Source organism: Anoplophora glabripennis, unplaced genomic scaffold (genome assembly GCF_000390285.2).
Source record: "Anoplophora glabripennis isolate ALB-LARVAE unplaced genomic scaffold, Agla_2.0 scaffold2, whole genome shotgun sequence".
In the NCBI taxonomy this organism is placed as follows: domain Eukaryota; kingdom Metazoa; phylum Arthropoda; class Insecta; order Coleoptera; family Cerambycidae; genus Anoplophora; species Anoplophora glabripennis.
Window position 1 is genome coordinate 2,965,397 of NW_019416325.1, and position 20,222 is coordinate 2,985,618.

The 20,222-nt window shown below is 33.0% G+C and overlaps 1 protein-coding gene across 4 annotated transcripts in view; it reads right to left on the reverse strand.

The window, feature by feature from the left end:
* Nucleotides 1-20,222, reverse strand: part of LOC108916948 — a 113,418-nt gene that overhangs the window by 15,871 nt on the left and 77,325 nt on the right. For all 4 annotated transcript variants that reach the window (XM_018723306.1, XM_018723309.1, XM_018723307.2 and 1 more), the window contains exons 8-15: nucleotides 15,128-15,262; nucleotides 10,598-11,322; nucleotides 10,085-10,295; nucleotides 9,803-10,023; nucleotides 9,606-9,744; nucleotides 8,586-8,888; nucleotides 7,537-7,642; nucleotides 5,108-5,292 (exon numbers count right to left, since the gene is read on the reverse strand). In XM_018723306.1, coding sequence (XP_018578822.1) covers nucleotides 5,108-5,292; nucleotides 7,537-7,642; nucleotides 8,586-8,888; nucleotides 9,606-9,744; nucleotides 9,803-10,023; nucleotides 10,085-10,295; nucleotides 10,598-11,322; nucleotides 15,128-15,262 — 2,025 coding nt within the window. The remainder of the gene's footprint in view (nucleotides 1-5,107; nucleotides 5,293-7,536; nucleotides 7,643-8,585; nucleotides 8,889-9,605; nucleotides 9,745-9,802; nucleotides 10,024-10,084; nucleotides 10,296-10,597; nucleotides 11,323-15,127; nucleotides 15,263-20,222) is intronic.

Consider the following 20,222-nt stretch of genomic DNA (forward strand, 5'->3'; position numbering starts at 1 on the left):
ACGAGAAAAAAAATAAGAGATGTATTAATTTTCAAAACAACAATTAATTTCTTATATGCCACGAAAAATATCCTACTACGTATTGTACAAGTATTCGAAGAAGTGACAATATTTAAGCCGCCTGAATTGTAAATATTCAGAAGCACTAGATTGGAACATGAATATTATACGTGCAGCGCCATCCTTTATTCAAATATGTAAGCAACTCTCGACATTAAGCGACAACGATCGTACAGAGGAAAGTTTCTGTAAGGAGTCGTTAGCATAAGTAAAATGGCTGGCGTGAGGTTTAAAATGATACGTGGTACATAGTGTTTAACAATTCCGCACTAGATTATTAACGAATCAATAATAATAATTTTGTCCAATGTCCAAGACTGCTTGAATTATGTTATATATGGCTTTTTATGGAATTAAATTACTGAATATTGATCATTTTAAACATCGAACATACGTTGTAGATATTCTATTTAAAGCCTTATGCATTTATTTGATGAAAACATGAATTGGTAAATAATCTATCTTTAGATAAAATCTATAACTTATTTTTTCTTTTCAGCTTTAAAACTATACATCATACCTTATACAGATGAATTTTACTTACTTTTTCTGATCTCAGCTATTGCTCAACTGAGATCTCAGGTAAATAAAACACGGGCATTATTTTATTAAAATTGTATTAAATTTCACCAACCTTTCGAAAAAAACAATTATTTTTAAACTAGTAAATAGTCCACCCCAGTAACTTGTTTACTTTTTGAAATAAAAAAAAAACAAATCAAGAAGTCGGACATGCGATGTTCAATTGTTTTATTTTATAGAAATAAATTTTAAAGCCATGAAGGAACTATACAACTTTTTAAAGAACATTTTTTTCTTAAAGTCGAAAACAAAAACGGTATCGAATATCATTTTCTATGCGAAATTCTGTAAATACTACTGCATACTCGATATTAATTTTTCTTTAATTATTAAAAATTACCAATCTTTCGATTTTAGTTATTCTAAAAATAAATGTGTGCCCAGCTATATAGAAATAGAAAGTATTAAAATAAAGGGATCGGTAATAAAATCAGTGAAAGAATGTCATTAAAAAAGATAATGGCCGCTTCTATCGAAGACATTGACAGGTCCAAGTATCGGTTGTTAAATATTTTGTATTCAAACGTCCTTTTTTATAAAAAAATTTTTAGAATGACGATACTTGTACGGCAACCGGCTGGTTGATAAAAACCAGTAAAAACACCAAATGCCAGAAAATCCTCTACAGGCACAGCCGGTATATACCCATAGGCGTAGGAACTTTAGATTGCTCTGGGGGCTAACAAAATAAACGTTCCTGAAATAGGCAATCTAACTAATACCATTTAAACCGCATCTTAACGAGAACTAGAGGAAAACTACCCTTTAAGAATCGACTTTTATTCGCTTTTTAAGAAGCATTCCTTGATGTTTTTTTAGTATTACAATTCATACATTTAATAAAAATGGTGCATCCTGAGCCCGGTGAATTCGGCGCCCATGATAGCATCAATCCCGACGTTGTTTTGTAAGAATTCTAAAATAGCGTTTCTTATGGGATCTACAATTAAACTATACTTTAAAGTAAAAACTGGTGGTGTGTTATATTTTCAGTCTGAAATGACGGTAAAAGCGTACTCGTGTCGAGCATTGCTACGGCTAGCTACGTGACGGGACTGCAAAGGGACGGGGCACAGGCCTCCATCGCAGGGTACGTTGCCGACACGTCCAGGTCTTAATCTTGCAACCCAACCCAGAAACAAAATATACCTACCGCGCCGCCGCGCGTCCTAGGCCGGTCACTTACACCCACAATATTCACTAAATTCCATTTTTTTAACACATATTTCGCGCATTAGAACTATTTTTACAACGACTGTAAAGACAAACACGATCGATCATTACTTCAATATACAAACAATTCCAGTGCTTACAAGTTGGAGATGATTTTATAATGGCAAGTGGATGCATTTACAACAAGCGTTTTCAATAATCAAAACCGTAATAATTACAAAACGGCGCATGAAGTTAATTGAACATTAAAATTGTTGTAACTTATTGGGAACCTCTGGAATCGTCCCCGAGTTACATACTGCATAAAAAGAGGTGAATATTTGTGGCAGTAAACGGTGTATTGTTGCTATTTCAATTTTAGGTAATCAAAATTAAAGTGCTATTTTTACAGCGACTGTAAAGACAAACCGATTGATCATTACTTACCTCTGGAATGGTACCCCCAGTTACATACTACATAAAAAGAGGTGAATATTTGTAACCGTAAACGGCGGCGGCATGTCGTCGCTAGTTCAATTTTATGTAATCAAAATTAAAGTGATCATATTTTGATAAGAAGCCTAGGACCCATACCATTTTTAGGGGATGGTTTCTAGTCTCACAAAGAGAACTTACACGAAGAAACATTTTGGAAAAATTTTCGAAATAAGAAATTAAGTTGTGTTGCCGACTCTGGGATCTTCAAAATATTTTTTTCGTAATTAACTGATAAGATACAATTATGCGTTTTTTTTATTCAAATATTTTGCACTGAAATAAATAGAGAAAATATTATATAGTCTCACGAAAACATGTATTTTAAGTAAATTAAGGACCATTACCTAAATTAATCATTTATCAATTCTTTTCAATATAACATTAAGTAAAATAAACTAAAAATGCTTTAGCCCGTCGCCATATTTGCGAAATTAGACAACACCTCAAACTTGATCTACCCCGTCAAATTTTTAGTGACTGCACCGTACTATTGCGATTCCGCCCGATTTCGCCTCTGCCGGTCTAGCGTTTTGACTTCACTTCACGTATGCCTCAATCGATATCGATTGGAATTCCGGCTTCCGTTGCTCTAATTTCTTCAGGTTGACACCTCAAGGATGGCTTTTCTTGCGTCCAGTCTCAGGTGCCCTTTGTAGTTTTATAGAAAATAATTCGCACCGTTTGCGTCACGGATTCCGCTTCATATAATTTACGTGTTACCATAAAGGACTGCCAAAAGGTCCACTATTCAATACACTTATATATACAAAAAACATATTTTTCTTTTTCTGAAAACTCTTGCTGTTATACAAATATTAATAAATTTTCAGTTGTTTATACCTAATTGGACTTGTTCCCCCACTCCTTCTAAACATTTGAGTAGTCTACTGCAAGGGATAGTACAAAAGTACACTCCACTTCAATACATATTTGCAATTAATTATCGTTATTTTTTCTTACGCTTATGGTAGGCACATTTCAGTACTGAGCTCGACATTTCGATGTGTAAATAGGGAGGAGGTGGAAGAATCGACTACAGTCTAAAAGGCAGCCTAATTTACTTTGCTTTGAAGTTTCCCGTATGCGCGTTTCGTATGCGACGCAGGCTTCGGATAATTTTAATGGGATCATTTTTACGATTTAGGTCTTTTTCGTACGTTTCACGTACAGAAAAATAAATATTGGACGTAATTAATTGTGTTTGTGAAACTATTACGGAGTTCCTCCTTTTGATTTTGCATTAACGTTATAAAAAGTTGAATCCATAAAAGAAATAGACTATTAAAGCTGTCGTACTGGGTATTTTTATTAAATACATATACATATTAATAGTTTTTGTTTTCTTTAAACGACATTGTTTCAGTTCTTCATACAAAATTTCTAAAATTTCGAAGGACGCCTTTGTGATATGCGTGAATATTTTTATTTTTTCTATCACTTCACTTATAAAATGACTAAAAGTTGAACAAATGAGAGATGATGAGAGCAAAATACAGTTATTTTCTCAAAAATCGGACATATATTTTTAAACTGATGTTCAATTCTTTTTCTGATTGTATATTCTGGCTCCAATGCATTTTTACATTTGTCGATATTTTGTCACTCAAATCTTTTCTTTTGCAACTTTTTGTTATAGGCGCCATATTGAATTTTATGGTGATTTTTAAGATTTCCAATAACATTAAAATTAGAAAAAAATCCAATGTGTCGAAAATACCATAAGACAAAAGTAAATTTGGTAAGGAAATAATAACCTTGAAATCAATTCAAAATAAAAACCTGAGTCCACAGAGAATTTTTTTACAAAAAGTTTGTGATAAAACTAAAATTAATTTGAAAAATTCGTGAAAATAAGAAGGCGGTTTCTTTTTTTCAAAGTATACTATTACATTAATAGTAGAAACTTTCTAAATTTAAACATTTTTTATCTTTTATAGTTTTCAAAATCGCAATATGCAACACCAAAATGGCTCACCCTGGTATAGCCTAAGATTCACAGGATGGTGAGTTTATTTTAAAATAATTAACATAGTTAAAATTATTTTTATACCTGTATGTGTATGCAGATATAAAATACTACACTACAGGGTGTAGTAATCCATACTGTACTACACTACTACTCTACAGGGTGTAGTAATCCGTAATTAATCATAAAATAATTTTATATAAACAAATATCAAAAAAATTTAGTAAGGGTCATATGGCACCATTTAACTTGAACGTTATGAATTTCTTCCACGGCAACTATTTTTATCGAATTGTGTGATATAAAATTTAGTGACATATTTAGTGATTTTTTATAAATGTCAACTTTTAACGGAAGAATTTAGTATCCAAATCGATAATGGAATTTTGATACTGCCCTTATTTATGTAATTATTTAATAGACACTATACAAGGTGTCCCAGGAATAAGTGCCAAAATTTTAACAACGGCTTTGAACTGGAATTTAATTTGGAGCAAATATTTAGAAACAGCAAATTAGTAAGTATTTTTTGGTCTAATAAATATGTTTACTATTCAACTGGCTGCTGAGACCATTTAGGAAAAAACAATGAATATTAATTCTAAATATTTGATGATCACTTAAGATTTGAAATAAAAAGTTGCTAAACAATTTTCTCCAAACTTGGCAATGGAAACAATTTAATAAATAGCCAAATAATATATACTTTTCTTGCAAGGTTGTTTTCATCTTAAACTAGCGTTCATATCTCAAATTTAATCTTACGAATAAATATAAATAATGATTAATTTAAGGCCTTAAGTCTAATGCAAAGAAAGTATCGAGTGCATAAAATATTGTGTGACTTACATTACAGGCGTCTATTTCATTGTGAATGTCCTCTACCGGGAAATTCTGCGTGTAAATTTTCGTTTTATCAGGAGTACTGACAGAAATAACGAACGCTTTCAGTTCCAAAATCTGCTTCTGAAGCCTTCTGTACTCCTGCATTTTTAAACTTTTTATTTTTAGAATCCTCCACTGACTCAGTAAACCTGAAATCGAAATAAAAGGTAATTGATATATATTATTTTTAAACGGTCGATGGATTATTAGAATTTTATGATGTTGGTGACCGACATGCCTTTGGTAGAAGGAAATATGTTTCCCAGCACCAACAAGTACATCTAATTTAATTTGTCTAATATGTACAGAGAAAATGCCAAGAAAGTAAAACTTTTGCAATGATTACATTCCACAAAACCAAGATTTTGATTTTATGAAATTGTATGAATAATAAAGATTAATTTGAACCACTATGTATGCACATGCAGTTAACATTCACTTATCCATGCATTACACACGTCGTCTGTCGATTAAATTAATTCTGTAAATTTTTTAATGTTTTATCAGTTTTATATAAATTCTTTTAACTTCGTCGCCGTAAATAAGGAAATTCGCGCAAGATGAAAAACAGTTGATTTGGAAAATAAATTCATCAGAAGTTCAAATAGCTTATCCAACGTACATTGCACAAGAACTTCCACAAAAGCGCCAATGCCATTCGAACATATATTTTGACTGCCACTTGAGATTATCCAACATGTAAAAAACGTTAATAGAATACTTTGCGAAGCTATTTCATCTTCTGAACAGTCTTTAATAAAACCGAATTCAACTATGAACTATTAGAAGTTATGATTTTATGGACACTGAACCACTTCCCAAAATATTGAAACAACTTACCTGATCTATCTTTAACTTTATCTAACTCTGATGGCTCCTAAGGCGAAGTGGGTATAATTCTCTTTTAAATATTGTTAATAAAAGTTAAAATTTTCAAAACCTAGTCAGTCTACTAACAAAAGAATCTAAAATACCACCCGATTGGCTCTAGAAACATATTTATATTCGGAATTATTATTTACACAAGTTCGTTGTTAAGTTCTTATCCTCATTTCCTAGAAGCAGATTTTTCATGTGATTGCTTATACAGGGTGTTTTTCCTTTTAACACATAGAACTCAAAAAGTATGTTTTTCAAATATTTATTCAAAAATTCAGAAATAATGAAAATTAAAAAGCTAATTTTTATTTTATGTAAGTCTAGGCTTGTCTAAAGGAGAGACGGTGTTAAAGTATGTTTTCTATGCGTTCACATATTTCGCAAATGCATTCATTTCAGCTGTTCATGTAATCTTACAAGTAAATATCACATGGATTACAATCTGGCGATTTTGGAGGCGATGGCATCCCATCATTTAGATAATCCTGCACTTCATGTACCGGTAAAAACAATTAAAGAAAATTTTTGTGAAAATGTTCAATTTTTGAGATTCTGAAAAAATGTTTGAAAAACTTGTTACTTTGCCGAGTTCTTTCTCAGGTTAAAAGAGAAACCCCAACATAAAAACACCCTGTATGTATTATTTTCTTTGACGTTGGGGACAGGTTTGGTAGTATCCTCGTTTTACACACTTTAAAATTTCACTTTTTTTATATTTTTACGGCCTTGGACTATTTCTAAAAACTAGTATTTAGGTTTCTTTCCGTACTCAACGTAACAACCTCCCTGGAAGAAACTGTTTCCCGTTTTACAATCAGTTAACAATTTTCTTGAACTGACACGAAAAATAAAAAAATTGTCAAGTTGAAGATAGAAAGAACTCCGTTACTATTACTTCACGGGAAATTATTTACCCCCTTCTGTTTTCACATGATTAATGGAACCCAGTTTCTGGGTATCTTCAAATGGTAGACTTTTTTTATAAATATTTAATTTCTTTCACATGCATATCCGATTTTTAGAAAGATGAAATATGTATTTACAAAAGAGCACGATTTCGTATTTTCTCGTCCAATCAGAACTTCTGGTTCATCCGAAAATATATTTTTTACCGTTGCCATGTTTTTATAGACATTTAAAACTCTACAAAGTTCAAGCAAAATAATACTAATCACTTTTTTGTTTAATTTGGAAAAACTGAGTGAAAGGAAAGGGAGAACTATAAAAAGCATGTCGTACTAAGCAAAAAACATTTAATGCATCAACCATGCTGTTATAAGCAAAACTAGCAAAAATAATATATTATATTAGAAAAAGAATATAAATACATGCGCACATTAAAATTAGATCACATTTATCACATTACTTAAAAAAAAACCACTAAGTTATCTTTAGTTTGCGGAACCTTTTCAACTTTCTTAGAAAATACGCGATTATTCCTATAGCTTTCTTCAACAAGAAAGAAAGCAAGGAGGTCCAAGTGCAGGATAATAATATAGGAAACCAGTTCCTACCTGTCGTGACTGCCTTGTCGCCGTTCGACATTTTGTATTCGTCTGAAGACTCATTCATGTGATTCAGCAGCGCGATATGGCGGTCACAGTTGGCAACTAGGTCATCCTAAAACAAGATTAAGCATAAATAAATAAATAAATACCCAAAAACTTTCATACTGGATATAGACGATGTAACTTTAAGTGGGGGTCAAGGTTCCCACAATATTAATCCAAAATTAATTAATTTTAATTGCACTTAAACTGTCTACGCTGCCACTGGGCAACACTCGAACACCGTTATATGTGTGCAATTATCACTGTTATCTGTTACCTTTTTTTCTATAGCAAATAGGCAACCAGCAATACGTTTTTATAGATTTTATTACACAGTTTGTCTAAATATGAATTAATGCACAAATAACAGACTTTTTCCCTCATTTTAACGCAGATATCTATAAAATGGTTTGAAGATCAAATTACATTTTGGTGTAAAGAAATTTGTAATTTACGATGCCGCTTTAAACTAACTCCATTTTATATTAAATCTGCGTTAGAATGGAGGAAAGTCTGTTATTTGTGCATTAATTCATATTTAGACAAACTGTGGAATAAAATCTATAAAAATGTATTGCTGGTTGCCTATTTACTATAGAGCCCTCTTAAATTAAACGCATGAAACTATAGGAGTGGCGAAAATCAATATTTTTTTATAAAATAAAATCATGTATACGAAATAAGTTGAGATTTGACAACAATGCATGTCATAGTTTTCAATTGGGTATGTGCTAAAATTACGAAACAGGTTAAAAAAAATTTTCGATTTTCACGACGGGATTTGGAAAAACAGATTTGTTTCTAAAAGACAAAACCTTCATATAAATATGACCCCCCTTCAAAGTCACACCTTGTATATAGTTAAGTTCTTAGACGTGATTGCCGAATTTTTCTTGACTGCCTTCTTCAGAATTTATTTTTTAATTTTCTTCCAAAAACGCAAACATCGAAAGCCGAGAAAGATCAAAAAAAATTTTACATTCGCAGACTTCTAATTGAACGAAAGGACTTACTATCTCGTTAGTAACTAAGTGGTTGTTGATTCCTAATTTAACTTGTTTGTAGATTTCCTCGGCATAATTCAACTGATCCCTCGAATCGCTTATGAGTTGCTTCAGAGATTCCTCGTCGCTATTCGAATCTTCCGCGTTCTGCGTCGACCACGACTTCCTCTTGAACGTCGGCGACATATCGGAAAAGGCCGACCAGTCCGACTGGCTGTCGATGAAGTTCCTGTAGTCTTCGCCGAAGTTTAACAACTTCCTGGCGGCATCGGAATCGTGGGACTCGCTGTACGCCTCCGAGAGATAATTTTCCTAAAAAAGAACAAAAATTGTATATTAATAGGCACGAGAATTTTTTTTAAAAGACCACTTGTAAAATTTGAAGACGAGTCAATCAATGTTGAGTCCGATAATTTGGCTAGCAAGTACGAGCATGTTACATGTGATGCAAAACTGTAACAATGGTAACTTTTACTTCTCAAGAATATTATAGCAATTACAGATTGATGTTATCACAAATATTTTATGTGAATATTGCTTCCATTCAGATCAGGTTGTGTTCACAGAGCAAGAATTTTGTAATACTAGAAATAGTCATGTTTGGATCTAAGAAAACCCAGTTTTCCGACCATCTCGGACTATGCCGAGATTTTCAGTTAAAAAAAAATTGACCTTGAAGGACACCAAGGTCGAGTTTGAGGTCACCACTAATTGCAATTAAACAAAAATAACTAAAGTGAGCTTTGTACTATTTTCATCAACTGCGTCCTTTGCCGATATCCAGCCCCAAATTCAAATAACCTTTGAATGACCTTCAAGGTCAACCCTGATTTAGAGCTTTTGGACGTAAAATAAAAAATAGAGGTGACCTTGAAATAATCGTCAAGGTCAAATCCAAGGTCACCATTGAATTACTTCCTCGTCAAAAGTTACTACAATGACCTTAACATTTTTCAAAAATAATTTATCTGGGAAATTATTCAGGTGTTTCCAGACTTATTATACACCCAGTATACAAAAAAATCTCACCTGGTAGTTGTCCCATGCCTCCGATAACGAACTGGACTGCTCTTCCGCTGCATTCAAGCTGCTCTTCCCAGGGCTATCGTCTCTCGATTCGGAACCGTGTAAGTAACGTGATTTAGCTCCAAACTTAAAGTTGGGTATCCTTTAAAAAAATTACGTGTGTTATAAGTATGTTCGAATACGCGTAAAAGTTTTTTTACCTTCTGCTGATATCTTCGTCGCTGTCCGCTCCGCTGGTGGTGGAGGTCTCGCAGAAAATGCCGTAGAGGCAAACCGGGTCTGCCGGAGGGTCGCTTGAAATGTTCCTATCGTTATTGGTAAACCGCGAGCTGTAACCGGAGAAGGACCCAGATTTTATGAGGAGGTTCCTGTTTTTCTGTGCCGCAGGACTATACAGTAAGTGGGTGTCGGACTTTCCAAACTAAAAAAAAATTAAGACGTATGTAATCGCAGCGATTACAAATGTTAGTGTGTTGCCTTACCAGTGTCTTCTTCTTCAGTTTCGACTTCTTTCTTCTGATGGGCGATGTCTTTTCAGTTAAAAGAGGGGAAATTTCTTCAACCGTCGAAGATGTCGAGTTGTTGGAATTTACGGTGAAACTGTTGCTGCTCACCGTGGTAAATCGATCTAAGACTTTGGGCGTTAAGTTCATTTTGTGTAGGGCGGATTCCGATATTGAAAAATTATTGATCCTGAAAAGAAAAATTATATTGGTGGCTAATCGAAGTAACTTTGGACAGAGATTAAGTGTAGACCAGAAAAATGCACCGCTGAGCGGTGTATTCCGTAATTTTCAAAAAAAAAAAAGTCAATTTTCGGGTGAGGACTCTTTTCAATATGGAAATTTCACATAGAAAGCGCGTACAAATCGCGTTCAAAATACGATGTTGGTCCTAATACTACGACATCCTGTAGTTATAAAAAGTTGCCGTTAAAGATGAAATTTAAATCCCGAATAAGAACAATGGAATAAAATTGACAGTATCAGACTTACCCGGGAGTAGACGACACTTCATTAAGTTGCGACATGCAGGATCCGTGCCAGGGTCTGTTCCCATTGGTAGAGTTAAGTTCATCGATAGAAGTGTTTTGCGAATTGGACTGGGTTTCTCTCAATGTCGCAGTGCTGGCATCGAAATCCTCAGACGTCTGAGATTCCTTTTCGTCATCTTCTCCGCTGGCATCGCAACTATCATCGGGTTTATCCATACTCAGCCATTTATTAACTCGTGACATTTTACTCAGGGAGTTGGTTCGGTCGGGTTTTCTACACTTTTCAGGGCTCACCAACTCTTCCGCCTTCTGAACTAACCTCCTGATCGTATCTTCCGGGATGGGTTTAGGCTTTGGAATAATATGTGCGTCCTCTAGTTCCTCGACCCTGGAACCGCCCTCTCTATAGTCCATTTGCTCGCCTTTGTCCTCCGTCTTGGTGTACGTCCATTCTTCTTCCGAGGTCTCTTCCAGTGTACTCTGCCCGTCGTTTTTCGAAGCGGCGCAAATCTGTTCCACTTTATCCATGTCCGAATCGGTGTCTTCGTGTCTGAAGTAGTAAGTCGCTAAATTCGGCGCCTTTTTATCTGATTTCGTGAAATGGGAAGTGTCCTCGAATGATTTTATAAAATTACCGTCCAACACGTCTATACCATTTCTTTCTTCCCCTAGTCTATAGGCCTTCTCAGTCATTCCGATCTCATGCGTTACATCCGAGGAGTCATCCTGAAAATGCAATATGTACATATTATACATGTAATATTAATTATTAATTTACACATCATCCACAACCAGTTTTTATACTTTCATATCCATGTTAAAATTTTAGTTTAAAAAATACAGCAAAAGAATCATTGTGCTATATCTGTCACAGGCAAATAACATACTTTTTTGAGTTATTGACGAAAAGTTATGAAAATTGCTTCGTTAAAGTGACTACTATTTAGTTTTTGAGCAAAAAGAAGAACAATTCGTCACGGCGAATTTTTATAATTCATTTAATTTTACTTAAAAGCATTTATTTTCTTTAGCATTTTCAACAAAAGAATATTTTTACTCATGTTTTGTTTGGTGTTAAAACGCACTAACGATAATTTTTACAATAAATTTTGTGGGTGCTATTTAAAGGTTTAAGTATTTTGAAATTACTGCATCCGATGACGTACTTTCTAAAAGTTGCTGCATTAGAACGATTTTACTATCTTGCCAGAAGGTGTAAATAAAAATATATTTAGTCGATCCATCAGTAGTGTCAGACATTTGCTTTGGCATTTCGTTGAGATTAAATCCAAACAATTACAATCAATTATGCCCATTGACCGTTGCACACTATCCGTATCAGTCAATGACTGCTTCAATTTTGTATAAGTAGGTGCCAGACAGATATTGCAAATGCAATTTGTTTATATGTTCTGTACACAATTTGCACTTAGATTAAATCAGAAGCAGATTCTATTTACGCAAAGCAATTTGGAAGAAGTTGTTGAACCTATAACAACGATCCATTTTACTAATAGGAGCCAATCTTATTAATTTTGAATCTTAGTAAATGCATTATTCCCGCGTACTAATGATATTATTTCGAAAAATGGAAATAGAAAAGCAAGTGTGTGATTTAATTCTACTCCGTAATATGCATGGTGTCCGGAAACGAATGGGCCATACTTCTAGGATACTTCTTTGCATGAAAATAAACCGATTTAGATCTGTTATTTAGATTAGTTAAAGCGAAATAAAAAGATATTTTTTGAAGAAGAAGAAGAAGAAGAAGAAGAAGAAGTTACCCTTGAAACATGGCCCATTCGCTTCCGGACACCCTGTATGTTAGGGAACAGATACTGATTGACTTTGGAACAGTGAATTGCGTTCTTCTCAAAAATGGGCACGTTTTTTAACAAAAGTACCGTTTTTATGAAATGTTATATTGTGCTCTGAGATTGCATTGTCAAAAACCTAACCTCAAATAACATGTAAGATCGTACTGCTAGAGGTCGCTAGCTAGCAGATAGTCAAAATCTGACAACAGTAAAGCATTCGGCATTTTTTTTAGAAAAGATATGGCTCAAATTTGATTCTGACGCACTGTATAAAAAAAAATACGTCCATGGTTAAAAATCAAATTGTTTTATGTTTTATCAGTTTTATGACATTAACTGAACCTAACCTGATATGGTATGTTTTACAGAAAATTTCTTATTCCTCTTGAATGACTCCTCTTTATCTCTCCGTTACTAAATAAAGGAACAAAAACAATGCCACGAGATTTAAGTTGTACTTCCTATTAATAGGTAACACAATTAGAAAATAGTATCGTACGTCACGACTAACCGCCTGCCAAATTCATTTTAGTTTTATATTTTTTAAATTGCCATTAAATAATCGCGTTTAATAAATATATAGGTCAAGATTTCTTGTAAATTATACCGCGTTGCGTGCATTTTTCGAAATGGCCAGTCATTATGTTATTTGCCTGTTACGTCTGTAGTACTGAAATGATACTACTCGAAAAGAATTTAATCTTCTATTCCAGTACAATTTTAATGAGGTCCTACTTACTTAAATTAGTATAAAAAACGATGTTGGCACAAATCTCCCATTATAATTCCAAATTAATTTCACAGGAGTAGGTTGTAATAATTATGTACAAGTTCGAAAAGCAACATTTATGGCATTTTAATTGCAGAGGCTGAAATGGTTTCACGTTGCGGCAATATTTAATGGTACCGTATAATGGTGAGGAATTAATGATTTTTTTTTTGAAAGAGTGCCTAACCTAGAATGGTTATAATTAAGTAAAATATAGGTACACTCAGGCCTCTTTTTGACACGAGTACAGATATTAAACGAACAATAAGAGGCTGTCCGTATAGAAATACATTATAGTTTAGAATTCGCAATCTTTCCTTTAGATTTAAAAACATTTTCCTTAGTGCTTTCTTTAGCCTAGAGGCACTGGAAGTGAAAATGTACAACAATTCTACATGGTAATTGAAATAAAATTACAAATGGATTTATTTTATACATCGTGTACCGGCAGTATTCTTATTGCCTGGAACAATATGTTACGTTTCATTAATTGATTATAATTTCTTTAATAAATTGATTAAATTACGGTTTCTCCTATCGTTTTTAATTCCACTGCAATTTCTCTGCGAGATGCTAGGTGATCTCTACGCTCAACAGCTTATCATTAAAATAATATTTAAAATAATTTTAACACACTTAAATAATAGATCGATGCATTCCTTCTGATTTTCACGCTTTCTAACGTACTTTGCTTTGCTTGTTTTGTTCATCATGTTACCATTTAATTGTTCCCGAGTACCTTTCTGTTTTTATTTCATCGAAGGATCATAATTATACGGAGCGCATTACGCTGAGCAAATTATACCATTTAAATTTTCTGGGCCAGTAGTAGAAGAAATTGTTACAGTTATGATTTTTTTTAACGTAGGAAACTGAATAAACACGAGCAGGGTCGTAGTCAGGACAGACAGAAGAGATCTTGCCCAACCTAGCGGACTAATCAATATACTTTCAATATTAAAAAGATAGGTAAAATTCTACTTTCTACATGAGTTCTTTAAAATCTTGTAAGATTTCAAACAAATTAGTAGAATCATTCAGCTGCTATAGTTTTGATGCAATATATTGCAGATAAAGAATTTCGCCTATGTTTCCAAATTAAATTTACCTTTCCATATATCTGAAGTCTTCAAACTGCGGTTATAGATTGCGTTATACATTTTTTACACCTTAATAAATGTCTTTTACCGCGAAAAAAGCTACCGATATGAATGAATATGAAATTGTACACGACTGCAAATATACTGATACCGAGAAGTAATTAACAAAGTACAAACGAAAAAAAGCGGCTTTGCCGCGGGCTATCAAAAATTATTGTTGTGTTAACTACAGCTAAGAACTAACTTGGAATGTAGTCACGATTTATATAATTAAGTTAATTATTTTTGGCTGTTCGTAGGTAATTAAATGCTGTTCGCGTTGAATGTGTTTGTAAATCTCTTTTTATTTGGCCTGGTCATAAATTGGATTTATACAATTTAGATACTTAATTTTTGTTTAGAGGCAATTTTATTTCGTAATACATAATTATAGTAGAAACGTACAGAGTCGAGCGTGGATAAGATAAATAAAAACCAATTAAAAATGAGTCGTACATAATTTGTCGAGGATGTCCAAGGTATATTTTTCATCCATCAACATGTTACAACCTCATTAATTATAATTCCTCGTATATTTGTATTCGAAAGTATAGTAAAAATATGTAATTTGATCTTCTACTCAATAAAATTGTACTGTTAATTATTAAAATCCCGAAAAATAATACTACACGAAATGATCATATAAAAATTGATAACTATCATTGATTTTGTTACATTCTTGTATTTTACAGGTTCGAAAAAACATGATTATACGATTCATGAATGAATATTAATTATAAATTACAACTTATCATAATTACAGGCTGAAGTAAACCGTATAATCTTTCCAATAACAAATGACTCACCTCGCTCGAAGAGTTTTCATCAAAATGGCGATTGCTGTAGGTTCTGTATCGTTCCTTTCCACTTAGACGCGGGTACTTTGATGCTGGTTCTCTGTAACAATCACTGTCAGATTCGTCCGAAGAAGTTGCCGAATTCTGGAAAAAAGGAGAAAATTGGTTCATATTTTTGAGGTGCGTTATCTTACGAACATGGTACAACATTAACAGCAAGTTTTAAAAAAGATGTTTTCGTCGACAATTATTGTGGGGAATAAATAATAAGTAAAATACACATGGTGTCTCAGAAAAGTTGTCTGGACCCACACCATTTATCAACTTACCTACGCAAAAGTCAATGTCTACTAAGGTATACAAATAATCATGATACTTCGCGAAACAGTGGTCCAAAATTTTCAGAAAAGTTGGCCGTTGGAAAAAACCTATTTTCTAAATTGTTTCTTCTATCTCTATAACCGTTCCTACAAATTCCTGCATTTCAATACATTTTACACTGTATATTTTTAATGCTTAGGAGCCTTACAACTGATTTTTTCCCATTGCAATTTTTCACTGAGATATCCGTACAAAATTTTCGAAATAAATAAGATGACTCTTTTCAACAGCTCCCAAACTTCAATAGGTCATAAATATGGCATTAAAGGATGACATCACCAATGTGTTACTAAATTTGTCCTTATTTTAATTGGTATAACGTAGCATCATTGAAGTGTATAAAAATATGAAAAGCTAAAATTATTTTACGATTTCATTAAACATGGAAAGTGTGAAACGAGAAAATAATATTTAAGGTTGGCAAAGTATACTTCTAACATTAGGTTTTACATTGAAGAAAATTTGTGTTACAAAAAAAAATCACTTATTTTTACGATTTGAATGAGGCACTGAAGAATCCGTTGCCAAAATACGAAAACTTGTTTTTAAACAATTGAAATTCTCGTTGATGTCGAGAATAGAAAATATTGCGACACGAGTATCTTCCAGGTCGGATCATAAATACACACACGTGTATCTGTATGGAATAAAATAGTCTTCATAGTTTATTATTTGTAAATAATAGCTCGACAACAAACCGCGTCTGCAACAAGGGAAATTTGAATGAGAAATAAACCAAACCATATTTTACAACCCATTCAACGCACGTTATTTATGTTTAATTATTTATCACACGTTTGTGGCTTCAGAGATGAACGCTAGAGGCATTCAAATTTTCTAGGAACACAAAACTAAAATGACCGCATTCGTCATCTGATACACTAGTGATATCATTGCATTGGTGCGATTATTAATATTTATTTATTCGTTCCCCAGTCAACCGTTACAGTTAACAACATACACGGACGGCATGTACTAAATTTGTATAAAACGGTGATTTAACTTGTAGGATACGTACGCAAAAAAGCGGAAATGCAAATAGGAAGGTGTGGAATTAATTTTTTTAATTGCCAAACTTTCTAACTGAATTTCAACACCTCCATCGTTGCACTATTTTATTACAGAACCAAGAAAACCAAACGGCACAATCCTTCAAAGAAAACTTACTTGGTTCATTTTGGCGCAGAGGAGCACACATTTTTGGCGGATGATGTTCTCACCACACTCACGGTACACTGACGCAGCAGTATACGCCAACGAAATATGGATCACTTTCACTCTTCTAATTCTTTGTTCACATATTAATGCATTTATTAATTTATTAACTAATAGGGGGCTTTCTCGCACTAATTGTTCGTTAGCGGAGTTTAAGTAATACCAAAGCTGAGGACGTATCGAGCCACTCTAGCGCTTTAGAACGAACTTTCAAATAAGCATCATCATGCCACTCGCATAGTTCCACCGAAACGCATAAATATAATAAAACTATTACTATATTTCTGGTGGGTTCTGTATTCCGTATGAAAATACTGACCCATAATTACATACACGTTACCGGAAATAAGCAACGTACCAAAAAGCGGAAGGGGCGCAGGGGCGCAACAAAAAAATTGATGTAACGGTACTGCCACATTTATTTATTAAAAATATATTTCGAAATAGTGTATGCGTACATTTCTTAAGGCTGCCTTGGCCAGAAATTTATTTGAAAAAAGTCAATTACGTATTTTTTTTTCATTCTTCATAATGTATTATAGCAATTCTTCGCTAAGAATTTCACAGTGGATTTTTTGGTCTCAACGTAGCAGTAACAAAAAACTATCATTATTGAATTTCTTGAATAGGCGAAGTCAGTTGAACATGCAAAAAAACGCATGGTAATAAAATTTAATGAGTTTCATAGGCGTCCCTAATATAGTTTTCGTTTTGTTCCGTTTCAAGAGGTTTCCAAAATGCCATAATGTGATAATATTAGTAAACAAAATATAATAATAATAATAATAATAATAATTCCCTCTTATTTTTCCCTTTCGCAATTGTAATATGAATGATTGATAGAAGGTGCCTATAACAAATTAAAATTACCTGAATTACACCAAATTCCGCATTGCTGCACTGCACTGCTCGGCAATTTATCAACCACTTGTCAACTGCTGAGATTTATTGCCCAGTAGCCCAATGCAACTGTGTTTGTTTTCCTTTGCCCGCGCGCTCATTCTTCAACTGGGCGACCAGACTTGTATATGGGTATGACTAAATAAATATGGGAAATGGGAGTGAAATTGTTGAAAAAAATTCTTATTTTTTGCACATTAATTATGATCTATACTTTTCTGAATGGGAATAAAAAAATGTTTGTCTTAAATCGGCCCATTGTCGCGCCGATTTTGCGTTTCCGAATTCAATTAAGTTTCCCTCCCGTTAGTACGCCACTGCAGGGTGACAGTTACCACCACGTGCAACGGTAGCGGTAAATTACGGAGGGCACAGGGACATTCTATAAATGAATAATTTTCTTACTCTATTTCCGTGCGACATTTAACGATTAACATAAGTTTTGTCCCTATCGATTTACCATCATTAATGTGTCAATGAACTTGACGACGGGTAGAAATCATCCACTAGATGAGAGAGCAGATTTCGGTTATACTTTTTCTTTATAATAAATCAATTACATTATTCTATAATTCATGTGCATTTATGTGTTTGTTTAATTAATTTTATATTATTCATTACCAGTTATTGGTTTTAAATGTTTACGACTTCTTATTAACATGGTGATGAATAATTGTTACTAGGAAGTACTACAATGGCAATTTGTTCTTAGTGTTTTATTTTCTTGTAAATAATTGTTCACTTCGATAAGAGCCACGCATGGTACCGCCCATTTTCCAACGGCGAACAGGTCAACCTAGGATATACCGTATGTGCGTTTTTACTATAATTACATGTTTAGCTTCTCGGCCCAATTTTTTCTGCTTTGTTAAACTTATGATGGTTATGGTACTTGTAAAGTTTATTATTATAAAAATGTACTGTAAAGAATTAAGGATAACTAAATATATTTATTCATTTTTCGAAAAATTTACCACTACATCTAGCGTACGTTTAATTAATATTCAGACAGTGCAAATTATTAGAAAACATATTGAAAAAAAGGTATTTTTTACAGTTTAGAATTTATCGCTGAAACAAATCGGAACATAACAGTTTTTTTTTTCATTATACCCGATGCGGGCTTTTATATCGCTACTAATGAGCTGTCATTTCAAGACATCCGAGAAGACAGTTATTATACCTTCGACTTTCTACGTTTGACAAAAGAAAACTTTTAAGTCCCGATTTACTGTTAGTTAACACACGCGTACTACCGAACAGATCGAACGACACTGATTAGATAACATTGATATATGTGTCAATTACTGAGGTTCGCTTATTGTTTATTATTTAGAAACCGCTTCTATTAAAATTAGCTTCGATTTAGTGTAATAAATTGAACTTTCACTCGAAAGCATATTAAAAAAATTGCCTACGAGTCATTCCGCGGAATAAAAATACCTCTATATTCCACAGAAATACAAAAAAGGCTCTCTAGGTGAACTAACTGAAAACTACCATAAACGACGATTCTGTTAGGTTTTCTCAGCCGTGTGGCTCAGACCTGTTAGTCTGTTTTACTGTTATCGAACTAAATATAACGAATAGTTTATGGTATAGTCTTTCCGAAGTCATTTGAACATGTATAAAAACGCCTAGCAATAAAATTATGAGATTCATAGGCGTCCATAAAAAAATTTTCTGCAAAAGGTAAAAAATTATAATAATTTGTATATAATGTGCAGAAAATTTCTATTATATGTTCATTTGGCCAACAACATATTTTAATTATTTATGTCCTTAGAAAATTTTATTATATTGATGGTAAATTTCGTTTTGTTCCGTTTCAAAAGGTCTCCAATATGCCATGTTGTAATAATATTCGTAAACAATATATCCCTCTTATTTCTCCCTTTCGCAATTGTAATATGAATGATTAATAGAATGTGCCTATCTCGGTGCCTATAATAAATTAAAATTACCTGAATCACACCAAATTCCACATTGCTGCAATGCACTGCTTGAGATCGGAAATACTATACTAGTGGTTTTGACAAATTAGAGAAAATGATTAAAACCAAGAATAACTGGCAATTTAGATAAAATACCAAAATTGCCATTATAACCTAGTATCTCACTGATTTGTGTTTTAATATAAAAATTAAACACAATTTTCGACCTACATCATATAAATTCTCCAGAAGTCCTAAATTTTTGGCCAATTTAGCAGATATTTAATGACGTAATATTTATTTATTCAGTAATTAAAAATTAAAATTTTAGTTATATTTTAGAATTACACTTGGTTTTTAATTTAAATAATTAAAAAAGCTTGTAATTAAATGGACAGTATTTTAGTGTAAATGATTTTGATTGCAAAAATTAATAATACATACTCAAAAGCAAGGTTGGCATGATATATATCAATGATATATATCCGATATATATCATTGATATCTATCACGATATTTATTCCTTGATATATATCATGATATTTATAAAAATTTAAATAATGATTCCTACTGGTTTAAAGCTGCTAAAACTGTTAACAGATGGCAGCAAAACCGTATGCTAATCGTTGATGAACGTGTTTATTTATGTGATTAACGGAATTTTTGTAAAGTAA